The sequence below is a fragment of the Dryobates pubescens genome, chromosome 4 (genome assembly GCF_014839835.1).
Source record: "Dryobates pubescens isolate bDryPub1 chromosome 4, bDryPub1.pri, whole genome shotgun sequence".
Classification (NCBI taxonomy): domain Eukaryota; kingdom Metazoa; phylum Chordata; class Aves; order Piciformes; family Picidae; genus Dryobates; species Dryobates pubescens.
This window is the reverse complement of record NC_071615.1, coordinates 45,483,867-45,497,524: the sequence shown is the minus strand read 5'-3', so window position 1 is coordinate 45,497,524 and position 13,658 is coordinate 45,483,867. Positions and strand designations below refer to the sequence as shown.

General features: G+C 46.7%; 1 protein-coding gene across 1 annotated transcript; it reads right to left on the bottom strand.

Moving 5' to 3' along the window:
- Positions 1-2,725: 2,725 nt before the first annotated feature.
- On the bottom strand, positions 2,726-12,889 carry BTD (biotinidase). Its single transcript, XM_009908597.2, has 4 exons — positions 12,790-12,889; positions 8,431-8,665; positions 6,124-6,273; positions 2,726-4,842 (listed from the first exon to the last, which is right to left on the bottom strand). Exons 2-4 carry the CDS (start codon positions 8,659-8,661, stop codon positions 3,658-3,660), a joined length of 1,566 nt encoding a protein of 521 aa, XP_009906899.2. The 5' UTR covers positions 8,662-8,665; positions 12,790-12,889; the 3' UTR covers positions 2,726-3,657.
- Between the last annotated feature and the right edge of the window lie 769 nt (positions 12,890-13,658).

Genomic DNA, 13,658 nt, shown 5'->3' with positions numbered 1-13,658 from the left:
TGAGTATTGTGTCCACCTCAATACAAGAGAGATGTGGAGGGGCTGGAGCCAGTGCAGTAGAGGGCAAGGAAGCTGGGGAAGGGCCTGGAGAATATAGACCTAATGAAGAGTGACTGAAGGAGCTGGGGATGGTTAGTGTGAAAAAGAGGAGGCTGAGGGGAGACCTCATTGCTGTCTACAGCTACCTGAAAAGGATGCTGTGGAGAAGCTGGTGCTGGTCCTGGTCTCTTCTTGTAACAGAACAAGAGGGGAAAGCCTCAAGTTGTGACTGGGTAGGTTTAGACTGGACATTAGGAAACGTTTTCTCAGGGCAAGAGTGGTCAGGCATTGGAATGTGCTGCCCAGGGAGGTGGTGGAGTCCCCAAGCCTGGATGTGTTTAAAGGCCATTTGCATGTGGTGCTAGGGGTATGGTTTAAGGGTGAACCTTGTAGGGTAGGATTTTGGCTTGGACTTGGTGATCCTGAGGGTCTTTTCCAACCTGTTTCAGTAATTCCAGAAGCTGCTGTTCAAGATACCAGCACAAGCTCCAGTACTTCTGCCTGCTCCTCTCAGGGAAGAGACAGCACAACGTGCCCCATGCAGACCACAAGACCAGGTGGTGTTTTCTGTAGTTTTGACATACTCACTGGTGCTGTGGAGTGCACTTTGCAAGTATCTCACAGATAAATGCCTTCTTCTCCTGTAAGCACAGCAAATAGGTGTGGCAGTGTTTGCTTGTTTAGCCTAATTTACTGTGATGCAAAGGGCCTGCTGTGGAGCTAAACCCACAGCTACTTCATGTGAGACGATACGTCTTGCAGGAGTAGGGAGGCTTGTCCAGAGAGCTGAAATTCTCCAGCTGTTCACTGGCCCTTTCTTTTAGGTGTGGTCAGATGGCAGTGTAACCAGAAGCACAAACCAGCACCACAAATGTTTCTTGTTGTGCCCTGAGTGTTGTGCAATTTGCACAAGAACCCCGCGGCGGGTGCCAAGGGACGATTCCCATATCCCTGGGGCAGGGTGACCTACTTCTGCATCAGGAAGTTTGTGTCTAATGAGATGCAGACATTCCTCTCTCAATGTTTCTGTCCAGAATGTGCTGCAGGATAAACAAACCTGGGCCTGAGTAGGTTCTGGCTCACAGTAATTACAGCTTGAAGAAGGAAGGTTTGATAGAGGCCAAGATCAGTACTGTTTACAAACTCCTTTTGTGTGCTGGATAACAGAGTTATCCACGGGGCAGCAATCTGCCTCTGTGGTCAAGAAGGCCAATGGGAGCCTGGGGTGCATTAAGAGGAGCCAGGGAGGTTCTCCTCTCCTGCTACTCTGCCCTGGTGAGACCTCACCTGGAATATTGCATCCAGTTCTGGGTTCCCCAGTTCAAGAGGGACAGGGATCTGCTGGACAGTCTAAGAAAGGGCTACCAGGATGATGAAGGGACTGGAGCACTGCTGGAGCGTCTCCAGAGAACGGCAATGAAGTTGGTGAGGGGTTTGGAACACAAGCCCTATGAGGAGAGGCTGAGGGAGCTGGGGTTGCTTAGCCTGGAGAAGAGGAGACTCAGGGGTGACCTTATTGCTCTCTACAACTACCTGAAAGGAGGTTGTGGACAGGCAGAGGTTGGTCTCTTCTCCCAGGCAGCCAGTACCAGAACAAGAGGACACAGTCTCAGGCTGTGCTAGGGGAGGTGTAGGCTGGAGGTTAGGAAGAAGTTCTACACAGAGAGAGTGATTGCCCATTGGAATGGGCTGCCTGGGGAGGTGGTGGAGTCACCATCACTGGAGGTGTTCAGGAGGAGACTTGATGGGGTGCTTGGTGCCGTGGGTTAGTTGTTTAGGTGGTGTTGGATTGGTTGATGGGTTGGAGGCGATGATCTTGAAGGTCTCTTCCAACCTGGTCTATTCTATTCTACTCTATTCTTGTGAGGAAAGGCTGAGAGCCCTGGGACTGCTTAGTCTGGAGCTGAGAAGACTGAGAGGGGATTTGGTAAATGTTTCTAAATCTCTGAGGGCTGGGTGTCAAGAGGGAGGGGACAGGCTCTGCTCACCTGCACCCTGGGATAGGACAGGGGGCAGTGGATAGAAACTCCAGCACAGGAGGTTCCACCTCAACATGAGGAGGAACTTCTTCACTGGGAGGGTCACAGAGCACTGGAACAGGCTGCCCAGAGAGGTTGTGGAGTCTCCTCCTCTGGAGACTTTCAAGACCCATCTGGATGTGTTCCTGTGTGACCTGCACTGGATTCTATGGTCCTGCAGGGGGGTTGGAATCGATCTCTGGAGGTCCCTTCCAACCTCTAACATCCTCTGAAAATAGGTAAGAAATTCTGCAGTTTCTTGGTGGTTTGGCTTGCTGACACCATGAGGTGAGTTCAAAGCAGGAGCTTTCAGCAGGCACACTTGTAGCTGCCACAGTAGTTTGGGTTTGAACACATCTGGGAACTGACACAGGCCACTGAAAGAGAGTCTTGGCTCTCCTGGTGGTGCTCTGCTCCTCTCAGCCTGACCAACAGCCTCGGCAACCCCACCACAAGGGCTTGCCAGAGGACCAGTTGTGTTTATTCCCCAACTCAACCAGTATTGTTATGCAGATGGAACCAGAACAGGCAGGAAGACCACACAAAATCAGCACACTTGAGAAGCAGTTATTGTAGCTGAGTTTAACCCCTTTGAATATTCTCTTCCCAACTTCTTTCCTGCAGTACGGTATTACAGCACTTGATCGAGTTCTTGCTCTGGCAAGGATGGCACATTTCACTCATTTAGCAGCAGGAACCTGCTGCACACAGAACCTTACTGCAAAAACCTGACTGTCCCACAGTGGGATTTTCATAGCTCTTTGTTGAAGGAACAGAAAACTCAAAGCAGTCTCGAGATTACTTCCTCTTTAAACTGGGGAAGTCAGCAGTACTTAACACTGCATAGCATAGCCTTTGATATCTGTTGCCAACATTTCCTTTAAGCACAGTAGGCTGAAAATTGCCTTAATGCAGTCTACTTTTTCATCATCACATGATATCCTCCTCTCCAGACTAGATGTTTGTAGACATTCTCAACTGCTAACATTCATTTACTGTTAAAAGTACAGGAGAAAAGTCACTGTGTTTTCTAACAGGACTGCAGGCAACTGAGTGGCCAGTAAATGGTCATGATTTCAGATGGGAGTTTTATTGGCTCTAAGGAAAAAAATCCTGGCACCCTAAGGAGGGGTGAGACCCTCACCATATGCAACCTGTATGTATGCATTTTCATGCATGTCATGCATGGTGTTTGTGTCTTTGTTCTCTTCCCTATTTCTCTTGCCTTTGCAGTGGTTTTCTATTCCATTCATTTCCATACTCCTAGCCAGGACCCCAGAAAACCAAAGGATTCACTTAAAAGGAACAAACTCAGTTTAAACGAGACATGTTATTGTCCCAGTGTAGAACATCTCAGCACGTTGCAACAAGCCTTTGAACTCTGCAAGGCTTTTACCCCTGCCAGGACGTAAGCTGCCGAGGTACAGACTGTACTTACAGCCTCTTAAGTGCTTCCCTTGTCATTTCAAATGTGGAATCTGATCAGTCAGCCATGTAATAAATGCACCCAAAGCTCTAGGAAGTGCAGGTGTTCAGCAGTTCACGTGAAGATGTAGGCTCTGAACATAGGGGCTGTTGTCTTCTCATTCAGCTGTCTGTGCTAGTCCTTTTCATACCATCGTCCGTAGAGAGCAGCTGTCAGCAGGCCAGAAGATGTGTTATTTTTGCTCATGAAATAGTGGTTGTTTTTCCAGCCCCTGTGATCAGCAAAGTCCAAAGTAATACCAGATGTCAGCAGCAAAGGAAAGATGTAAGGGGTACTCAGATTTCCCCAGAGCTGGAAATCTATCAGAGCAGTGGCGTCTGTAACCTCCTGTCCACAAGTGCTAAAGCTGAGGCCACCACACTTAACTAAGGCACAGGCCTGGACATAGTAGGTGCCATGCACTGTATGGAGCCCATCAAACACTCCCAGAGCATAAAGTTCATCAGTTAGAACAGCTTTCTGGTAATTTAAGTAACAACAAAGGGTGTTGGCACAGACCTGGAGCTCTCCTTTTTCCCCCCATAGAGGAACAAAAGTGAAGTTGTCATACATCATTTCTGCATAAAATAGGGGAGGCAACTGTTCCTGTCCTGTTTCTGACACTCTGCTGGGGGTCTCTTCTTCCTCCTTAAAGCAAACTTGATCATCCAGGGAGGTGCTTGTAGAAGTCTTGCATGAGTGATGTAAGCTCTCTCTGAATCTTTCACTGCTGTCCAGATTGGTTTCATCACCTGTGGCAATCACAGGAATTTCTGCTACTATGAGCTTACCACCATAACCTTCCATGTTGTGGTAGGTGAACGACTTGACTGGAGTGTATATGCCACTCCCTGTCATGCCCAAGGTAGGGTGGTGGATATTGGCTGCTAAGACATTGATGTTGAAAGCTGTTGCAAAAGCCTGTTGAAACTCTACAGCAGCCAGGAGCGGCAGCTGGTTCATCCAGGCAGTTGGATAGGCAATTTGTTTCACGTTGTATTGCTTGATGAGGTTCACTGCAGGCTCAAAAAAGAGTATATCAAAGCAAGTGAACATGCCAAACCTGCCAGCAAAAGGAGTCTCAAAGAATGCATAGTCAGGCTCTGGGGGAGTATCAAAAGCATATTCAAAGTAGAGATTGTGTTTGCGGTACGTGGCTAGCAGCACGCCGCCGTCATCGAACGCCACGTTGGTGTTGAACTGGTACCTTCCATCAGCTGGGCAGTGAGGGTCAGGCTGCTCACAGGGCTGCTTTGTCCCCAGGTTTGCCACAAGGAATATTTGGTTTTTCAGTGCCATGCAGCTCAGACGCTGAAGAACCTGGGGAACAGAATGGGAAACCTTAAACGTTTCATGACGTGGAGGAACAAATTTTACTCCAGCAGTTATGACTCCATGAACAGTTTCCAAATGATGATGATTTTCACATTATTCAAAGGGGTTAAACTCAGCTACAATAACTGCTTCTCAAGTGTGCTAATTTTGTGTGGTCTTCCTGCCTGTTCTGCTTCCATCTGCATAACAATACTGGTTGAGGTGTGGAATAAACACAACTGGTCCTCTGGCAAGCCCTTGTGGTGGGGTTGCCGAGGCTGTTGGTCAGGCTGAGAGGAGCAGAGCACCACCAGGAGAGCCAAGACTCTCTTTCAGTGGCCTGTGTCAGTTCCCAGATGTGTTCAAACTCAAGCTACTGTGGCAGCTACAAGTGTGCCTGCTGAAAGCTCCTGCTTTGAACTCACCTCATGGTGTCAGCAAGCCAAACCACCAAGAAACTGCAGAACTTCTTAACTATTTCCACAGGCTCACAGCATGTTAGGGGTTGCAAGGGACCTCCAGAGATCATTGAGTCCAACCCTCCTGCCAGAGCAGGATCATAGAATCTAGCACAGGGTGCATAGGAACACACCCAGATGGGTCTGGAAAGTCACCAGAGGAGACTCCACAAGCTCTCTGGGGAGGCCGTTCCAGTGCTCTGTGACCCTCACAGTGAAGAATGTTAAGGTAGAACCTCCTGTGCTGTAGTTTCTATCCATTGCCCCTTGTCCTATCCCAGGGTGCAACTGAGCAGAGCCTGTCCCCTCCTTCTTGATACCCAGCCCTCAGAGATTTAGAAACACTTACCAAATCCCCTCTCAGTCTTTTCTTCCCCAGACTTAACAGCCCCAGGGCTCTCAGCCTTTCCTCAGAGGGCAGTGCTCCAGTCCCTTAATCATCCTGGTAGCCCTCTGTTGGACTCTGCCCAGCAGACCCCTGTCCCTCTTGAACTGGGGAGCCCAGAACTGGATGCAATATTCCAGGTGAGGTCTCACCAGGGCAGAGTATCAGGAGAGTAGAACCTCCCTGGATCTGCTGGACACATTCCCCTTAGTGCACCCCAGGATTCCATTGGCCCTCTTGGCCACAAGGGCACATTGCTGTCCCATGGAGAACAAAACCCCTCCTCTGCTAAGAATGAAACCAGCATAAACTGAGAGCATGTGACTTCAAGTTGTTAAACATCTTGCTTACTTCCCCAAACAAACCTACTAGGGCTATTTTCCTGCTTGGAGCACAAATCTAGCATTCATTCCACCTCTTTGCAGAAGCCACTCCTACACTTACCTCTGTGTCGTTGAACAAATAGGGCTCTCGGCATGGATTCCACTTCACAGAGCCTGAGTGCAGAACAAAATCTAAGTAAGGGTAAATGGAGCTTCTGGTGAAGTTGAAGCCATGGATTCCATCCTCAGGAAAAACAATGATCTGTGCCCCCTGCACATGAAACAAAGAGGTGTTGTAGGCATAGCTGACCCAACATAAACATAAAAGGAGTAATGGAACCTCGTGGGTAAAAAGGGCTGAAGACAGCTAAGGATCACCCAAATATGTTCTGACAGGAATGTAGCTGGAAAATAGCCTTTCTTTGACTGCACAGTAGACAAACCTGTGTGTTTAAAAACAATCTTATTTAACCTGACACATGTCTTTAGCTTGAAAAATTAGCCCAGTTGACATTATTTAAAGGGCATGCAAATAAGGGGAGACTTCATCCATGTGCTTGGAAAACTATTATCCAGGTACCAGTCCTGAGAATGACATCACTTAGGTTCAACATTGATCATCTTAGGGTTTTTTATAGGATTATGCTTATGTCTTGGGTGACAGGTTGGACTTGATGATCTTTGAGGTCTTTTCCAACCTTATGGCTTCTCTGATTCTCTTTCAGACAGTTTTTCTCATGGCAGGTATGAGAGGGATACATACACCAGAGCAGGGGCCCCGGGTGGCATTTACAACATGCAGCCAGGCACTTGCTTCACCCTTAAGCAGTAGAACAATGAGATCTTTGTGATGAGGCTTACAGGTCAGTATAAATTTATTTTCTTAAGAATAATTCTTGCCATTTCAGATTAATCATAGAATTGTTAGGGTTGGAAGGCACCTCAAGGATCATCTAGTTCCAACCCCCATGCCATGGCCAGGGACAGCTCACACTACATCAGGTTGCTCAGAGCCACATCCAGCCTGGCCTTAAGAACCTCCAGGGATGAGGCTTCCCCCTCCTCCCTGGGCAACCTGTGCCAGTGTCTCACCACCCTCCTGGGGAAGAACTTCTTCTTAACAGCCAATCTGAATCTACCCATTGCTAGTTTTGTTCCATTCCCCCTAGTCCTGTCATCATATTGGGTTGTATAATCCTATCAGGTTGTATAGTCCCATCATCAGCTTGGGTTGTATACAGTGCTGGAAGTATGGCTTTCAGAAACATCTTGGCTGTGGAAGCAATCCAGAATCTGGTAGAGATGCAGCCATGTCAGAACTAGATTGTCTCTACCTGAAGTTCAGGGAGATCTGTTCTTAAACATGTAGTGGATTCCTCTTAAATCAGGTAGGGCATCAAATTCCTGTGGCTGTTCAAAAGTCAGCTCAAATGTGTTATCCAGCTTTGGGATAATTTATGTCTTGGATGCAGTACTGCATAAAAATAGCTTTTATGCTTCTGGACTGTGATGCCCAGCCATCATTCCCCCCTACAAAAACCCAAATGAACAAAAAAACCCAAAAACCCACCACCCACCACCATGAAACAAAACACACACAAAAAACCCTCAACAAAATACACACACACACACACACACAAAAAGCCAAACAAAACCCAGAAAGCAGCCAACCAACAAAAAAGCCAACTCCTTTTTCCAATGATGTAAAATAATTAGTTCTTCTGTTCCAAAACAAGAGATTTGTGAAACCTGCAGGTCACTTATTCTCTGCAAAGGGACAGTCGTGCCTGCTTCCTCTGACTAGAGCCAGCTGTGGGTTTTCTTGGAGAGGGAAGGAAAGGAGGCTGTGCATAACAACAGCCCAAAATACCTATCCCTCTCCCCTACATATATTTAGACTGAGGACCATCCCATGGACAGCAGGGGAAGGGAATGGAAAACTTCTAATTCCATGAAGCTGTTAAATGTTTTAGAAATGAATGCTCCACTGTTAACTTTCTCAGTTGTTAGAATCATTCTGGAATCTCCATTGAGAGCACTGCAGGGGGAAAAAACCAAAATCAAACCCAAAGGCAGCTGCCTGTGAGACAATCTTTCAATAAAATCCACTCCATTTAAGAAAACAGAAAGGAGCCAGGTATTCAACCAAAACAGAAAGCTGCCTTCCTTATGCTAACTAACTATAGGGATGTTTTCCCAAGCTTGGAATAACCCCAGGCAGGCAGGCTGCTAACTGGCCTGATTATCATTGGTTTTTTCCAGAGCTGCTGGCAGGTCAGAATGTCTGAAAAACCAGCCCATAGTTATGTACTTAAATATGGCTTTAGTTGCCTGGGAACACAAATGGGAAAGATTATCCTCAAATAGCACCTCCTCTCTCTATAGATATACATAGGATACATGCAACTGCTGCTGAGCTGTGGCATACCTGTCTGGCAGCAGCCACTACTTGCTGTTCATAGATGTCCAGGTTTCTGCCCATGAGTTCCAGCGCAGACTGTCGATCAATCAGAGCTTCTGGGGCAGGACTGAGGATGGACTCATGTTCATACACAGCAGCAACATAATATCCTTCCTTCTTAACTCTTGCAGAGACAACTTGGTAGCAAAAAAACCAGACAGCCAGCTTCCAGTACACACACACCATGGTGTATGCCATAAATCTAGGGGGAGGGGAAAAACAGGGAGAGGGGGGAAGTTGAGCAACAAGCCATGCCAGGAATGTCAATTTGTTATTAAATATGGAGTGTAACTGAGACACTTAGCAGGGTCTGAACTGAGTGTGGTGTTTCTAAATTCCTGAGTGACCATGAGCATATTGTTTCCAAACCCTAAATATACCTACATTGATGCTAACCTGCATTGATGAGAACTCTGTCCTGCTTAAAAAGCTTCATACATGGTTCTAATGATTTCTTGGCTTGGTCTCCCTTTACAAGTAATTCTAGCAGCCATTCATTTATAGATTATTGCAGCAGATACCAAAACCATGTTTGGGAAGAGTTAAAAGCAGCCTTGCAAATGTGCAGCTTCTCCCCATATTTGTTGATGGGGGATGCATTTAGAAGCAGCATTTCCTACAGTTCCTTGAACTTTGTATTTAGTAGGCAAGGAGAAGCAGAACTCCTCAACTGCCAAAAATATTCCACTAGACACTGCTCTTGCATTTGTCTGTCTTTCAGTCATGAAAATGCCCCTCCTGCTGGATGATGGATTCACTCTGTCCCAGCAGACTCATCTGTCTCATACAGTGCAGCCCTTTTCAACACATACAAAAATGCTGAGACCAATTCATGTCTGCATCCCTCCTACACAGCACAGATAGTTATGGTGGAAAATGCCTTCATAATAAAAACTACAGAGCAGAAATCCATACCAAATGTAGAAAGTTTGCATTAATGAGCTCTTCTTACTTAAAAAAAAAGGAGTCCAGAAGTCTGAGGCACTCTCTCCAATATGGACTCCCCTATGTAGCCTTTTAACTTCCCAAGTTGGGAACATACTTATCCAGAACAAGGGTGACCTGACAGAGTCAGTGGCTGTGCAGTGCTTAAGAAATACTACAGAATGTCATTCAGAATTACTCTCACAATGTTCTGTATTTGTCACCACAGTGTGACTTACCAGCACCACTGTGGGATTAAATCCTGACCATCAGTGAAGTTGAGGGATGCACTGGTGTTATATATTGACAGCCCACAGGCTTCCATTTCAGTTCCTGATTACTGAAGTGTATGTGCTCTCCAGAAACTCTTATGCAAGGAAAATAGCTGTTCTGAAACAGTCTTAGCACATTTCAGTCTTTCTGAGCCACAACTCCCTGCATTTTTCCAAAGCACATGCAGACTGAGAGACAGATGCATGAACAGCATTCCTAGGTCCCCATGAGTTCAGCAGCAAATTTTTTAACTAATCTCATTTTTATTCAGATGATATCAAATGTACCTTAAAATGAAATGGTGGCAGTTTGGGCTGGGTGCCTCCTGGGGCTGCCATATGGGGTACAACTCTGGTGCCCCAGGTGTCCAGCCCAGTGGGTGGACATAGGAAATAGCATATTTCATACCCATCATGTCCTGCTCCTTATAAATCCATCTGCAAGGTCTCACACTTCCTCTTTCTTCCCTTGCTGCACCCATGGGAGATGCTCCCTATCTGGTAATGGAAGGGGAGTTATCTCAAGGCCTCTTGGGCCTGGCTAGGCCTAAAATGCCAGAGGAAGCGTGAAGGGCAATCTCAGATCTGGCCAGCTGAGATTATCACAGTATCACAGTATAACCAAGGTTGGAAGAGACCCCAAGGATCATCAAGTCCAACCTGTCCCAACAGACCTCACGACTAGACCATGGCACCAAGTGCCACGTCCAATCTCCCCTTGAACACCTCCAGGGACGGTGACTCCACCACCTCCCTGGGCAGCCCATCCCAATGATGAACGACTCGCTCAGTGAAGAACCTTTTCCTAACCTTGAGTCTAAACCTCCCCTGGCACAGCTTGAGACTGTGTCCCCTTGTTCTGGTGCTGGTTGCCTGGGAGAGGAGACCAACCCCTTCCTGTCTACAACCACCTTTCAGGTAGTTGTAGAGGGCAGTGAGGTCTAACAGAGCCTAACAGAGGAGGGGGGGAAGAGTGAGCCCTGGGGGTTTGGGTATACCCTCAGGTAGGGAGAAGGGAGGTCTGAAATGTTGATTTTTTTTGGGAGGGGGTTGAAATGTTTGGGTTTGAGTTCTTTTAATCATCCGAAAAGCCTTCCGACACTCTCCCATGTACCACGACAGAAAGCAGACCTGCTTGGAAGCTTTGGCTTTTCTTTTTAGATGTTGAGTTCTACTAGTGAGTAATTTCTGTACCTACAGTGGATTCTTACAAAGCACTGTTGTTTTAGCATATACTGAGGAGAAGGGTTTGTTTTAATAGGCATGGCACGTTTTTAACAGCGCTAAACATGTCGAGGGGTGGGAGGGCACGCTGCGTAATTCCATGTTCACATCAGAGAGATTCACATCTTAAATACAGAAGCCTAGATAAAAACAGTGTTTGTGGCAGTGGCAGTTCTGAGGGGGTAATGATGGTGATTTGGCAATGCTTATCAAGGCCAGAGGATCCTACTGCAGCTCAGCTTCGCAAATGAAAGACCAAGGCACGTGTGCTAATATAAAGCAGTTGAGGGGGAGGGAGAGGAGAGGTGAAAAGCCTCTCACAGTTCAGGAAGCCACTGGAAGTAAACATACTGTGTTGAGCTTCACTGACAAAACTCTCTCTTCTATTTCTGTCATCCCTTCAATGCCAAAATGCCTATTTAGGACAGGAATGGGCTCCAGTCGGCCATTCCTCGTCGAAGTTGTCAACTAAGATGTAATTAGAATTCATCATTACTAGCAATGGAAAAAGTTGGGAGAGTTTTGGAGCACAGGATGGAACTGCCATGTGTTAAAAAACCTTCTAAGCCAAACACAGCAATGTAAAAAATTAACAGGTTCTACAAAATGTTGTGTTTTACAGACATGCTTGGAGAAGTCTCCTTTTTTCTGCCACTCTTGAGCACTAACCTGAATCTCTGTCTTCTTTAGATGCACAAGAGGATGTACTGACCATCCAGCTACACAATCCCATCTGGCTTGAACCTGGGCCAGCTGCAATGATTTAGTAACTAAAATTGTCCCTTTGAGTCCTTACCCTTGCTTGTGATTTACTGTGATGACTGAGCCCTGGTGAGTGCTCCCTAATGCCTTTCCCCTAAGTGACATCTTCAACAGCAGAACCCTGCTACCTAACAGATTGCTGCCAACAAGGAGAGCTGTGACGAGCACCAAAGCTGGGCTTGGGGATAGTGATCTTTCCAGCCAAAATTAAGATACCATCAGAGTTTCCTCAGCCCTGAGGCTATGAGAATCCCAAGTAAGTCTCAGCCACGTTTTCTTTCCCTAATGGAAAGTGCTACACCATCCTTTCCTTGAAGAGAAGTTAGTTTAGGGTCACCAGAGCTGTGACTTTTAAAGAAGTTTTCATGAACTGCTTTGTATTTTAGTATCTTTTTCTGTCTCTTGCCTGTGATTTAGATGGTCTTTTGCCTGGCAGATATGAGGGGTTTGGAACACAAGCCCTATGAGGAGAGGCTGAGGGAGCTGGGCTTGCTTAGGCTGGAGGAGACTCAGGGGTGACCTTATTGCTCTCTACAACTACCTTAAGGGAGGTTGTAGACAGGCAGATGTTGGTCTCTTCTCCCAGGCAACTAGCACCAGAACAAAAGGACAGTCTCAGGCTGTGCCAGGGGAGGTTTAGACTGGATGTTAGGAAGAAATTCTTCATAGAGAGAGTGATTGCCCATTGGAATGGGCTGCCCAGGGAGGTGGTGGAGTCACCATCATTGGAGGTGTTCAGGAGGAGACTTGATGGGGTGCTTGGTGCCATGGTTTAGTTGATTAGGTGGTGTTGGATGATAGGTTGGACTCGATGATCTTGAAGGTCTCTTCCAACCTGGTTTATTCTATTCTATTCTAATTCTATATGCTTCAGTAAGATCACTCAAACACAGCCAGTCCATAGCAGTATTATTGTGACAGTATACGAGTTATAATTCCATACAAAAGGTGTTTAAGTTTGGATGCTGATTCAGACAACTTCTCCCCCCAGTCACACTGCAGAGCATTTTCAGTTTTCCAGCACCATCTAATTGTGAACATTGTTAAGTAGAGCATCCAGTCACTCTTCAACAGCTTCAGAAACGTAGGAGTTTGTCAGCTTTCACTGTAAATAGATGTATACACAAAGAAAAGCAATACATACCCTTGCTTCTCAGCACTTCTACGCTCAGAAGAATCCAACAGGCTATAAAACACCAGTAGCACAGCACTAGTCCAGGTCCTCTCAAGTGATTAATAACAAAAGCCTGTTCAGCTACAGTAACAGAAACAGTAATAATTACTAGGCAAAACAGTAAATTTGCTATGAAAAAATAATTGTGTCTTTTTGAGTGATGGATCCATCAATTTTGATGTTGCTACCATTCTAATACATGGACTATATAACACAGTGCCCCTATAAAGATCTAAAAATACTGAAATTCAGGTTTTTTCACTCATCCCTCATGTATACTGCTTTTACGTGCTGCAGATAGAGTGCTTTACTATGAAGGGGATTTTAGCCAGGCAATGGTAGCTCAATATACAGGGATCATGCATTTCCTTTTCTGAACGTTTATTCTCTGTGCAAGGCACTGTGTAATCTTGCTCTCCTGTCTCTCACCCACAGGCGCAGTCTGGTTTTAAAGCACGTTGCCCATCCTATCGCTTCACGAGAATTAATCGGGAGATCTGCATTACCTAACTTAATGGGCGAGGATGAACTGAATGCTGCCATGCGGTCAGGCTTGAACGCCTCGACCTTGGCAGCAGAGCCAAGTCAGAGCGAGGGGCAGCGCCACTGGGGCACTTCCCCGGCACGGCACGGCACGGCACGGCACGGATGCGCAGAGCCAGCCCAAACGGCCCGCAGCATCCTTCCGGTAGGGGTTTGGTTAAGTGCCTCACGCTGCGCTCCGGATTCTCCTCATCAACCTCAGGTACCTTCACGCAAAACAAATCTCTGCCGTGCCCCGCTCTCTATTAGCCACCTCTGAACCAAAGTCCACAAAGCCGCAGTGTCGCACTCCCGGC

Bases quoted from the DNA above. Each gene is read 5' to 3' on its own strand.
- BTD (XM_009908597.2), bottom strand. From the start codon at position 8,661: ATGGCATACACCATGGTGTGTGTGTACTGGAAGCTGGCTGTCTGGTTT. The intron at 6,274-8,430 runs GTATGCCACAGC...TTTCATGTGCAG, and splicing joins TAGTGGCTGCTGCCAGACAG to GGGGCACAGATCATTGTTTT. The intron at 4,843-6,123 runs GTAAGTGTAGGA...TCTGTTCCCCAG, and splicing joins ATTTGTTCAACGACACAGAG to GTTCTTCAGCGTCTGAGCTG.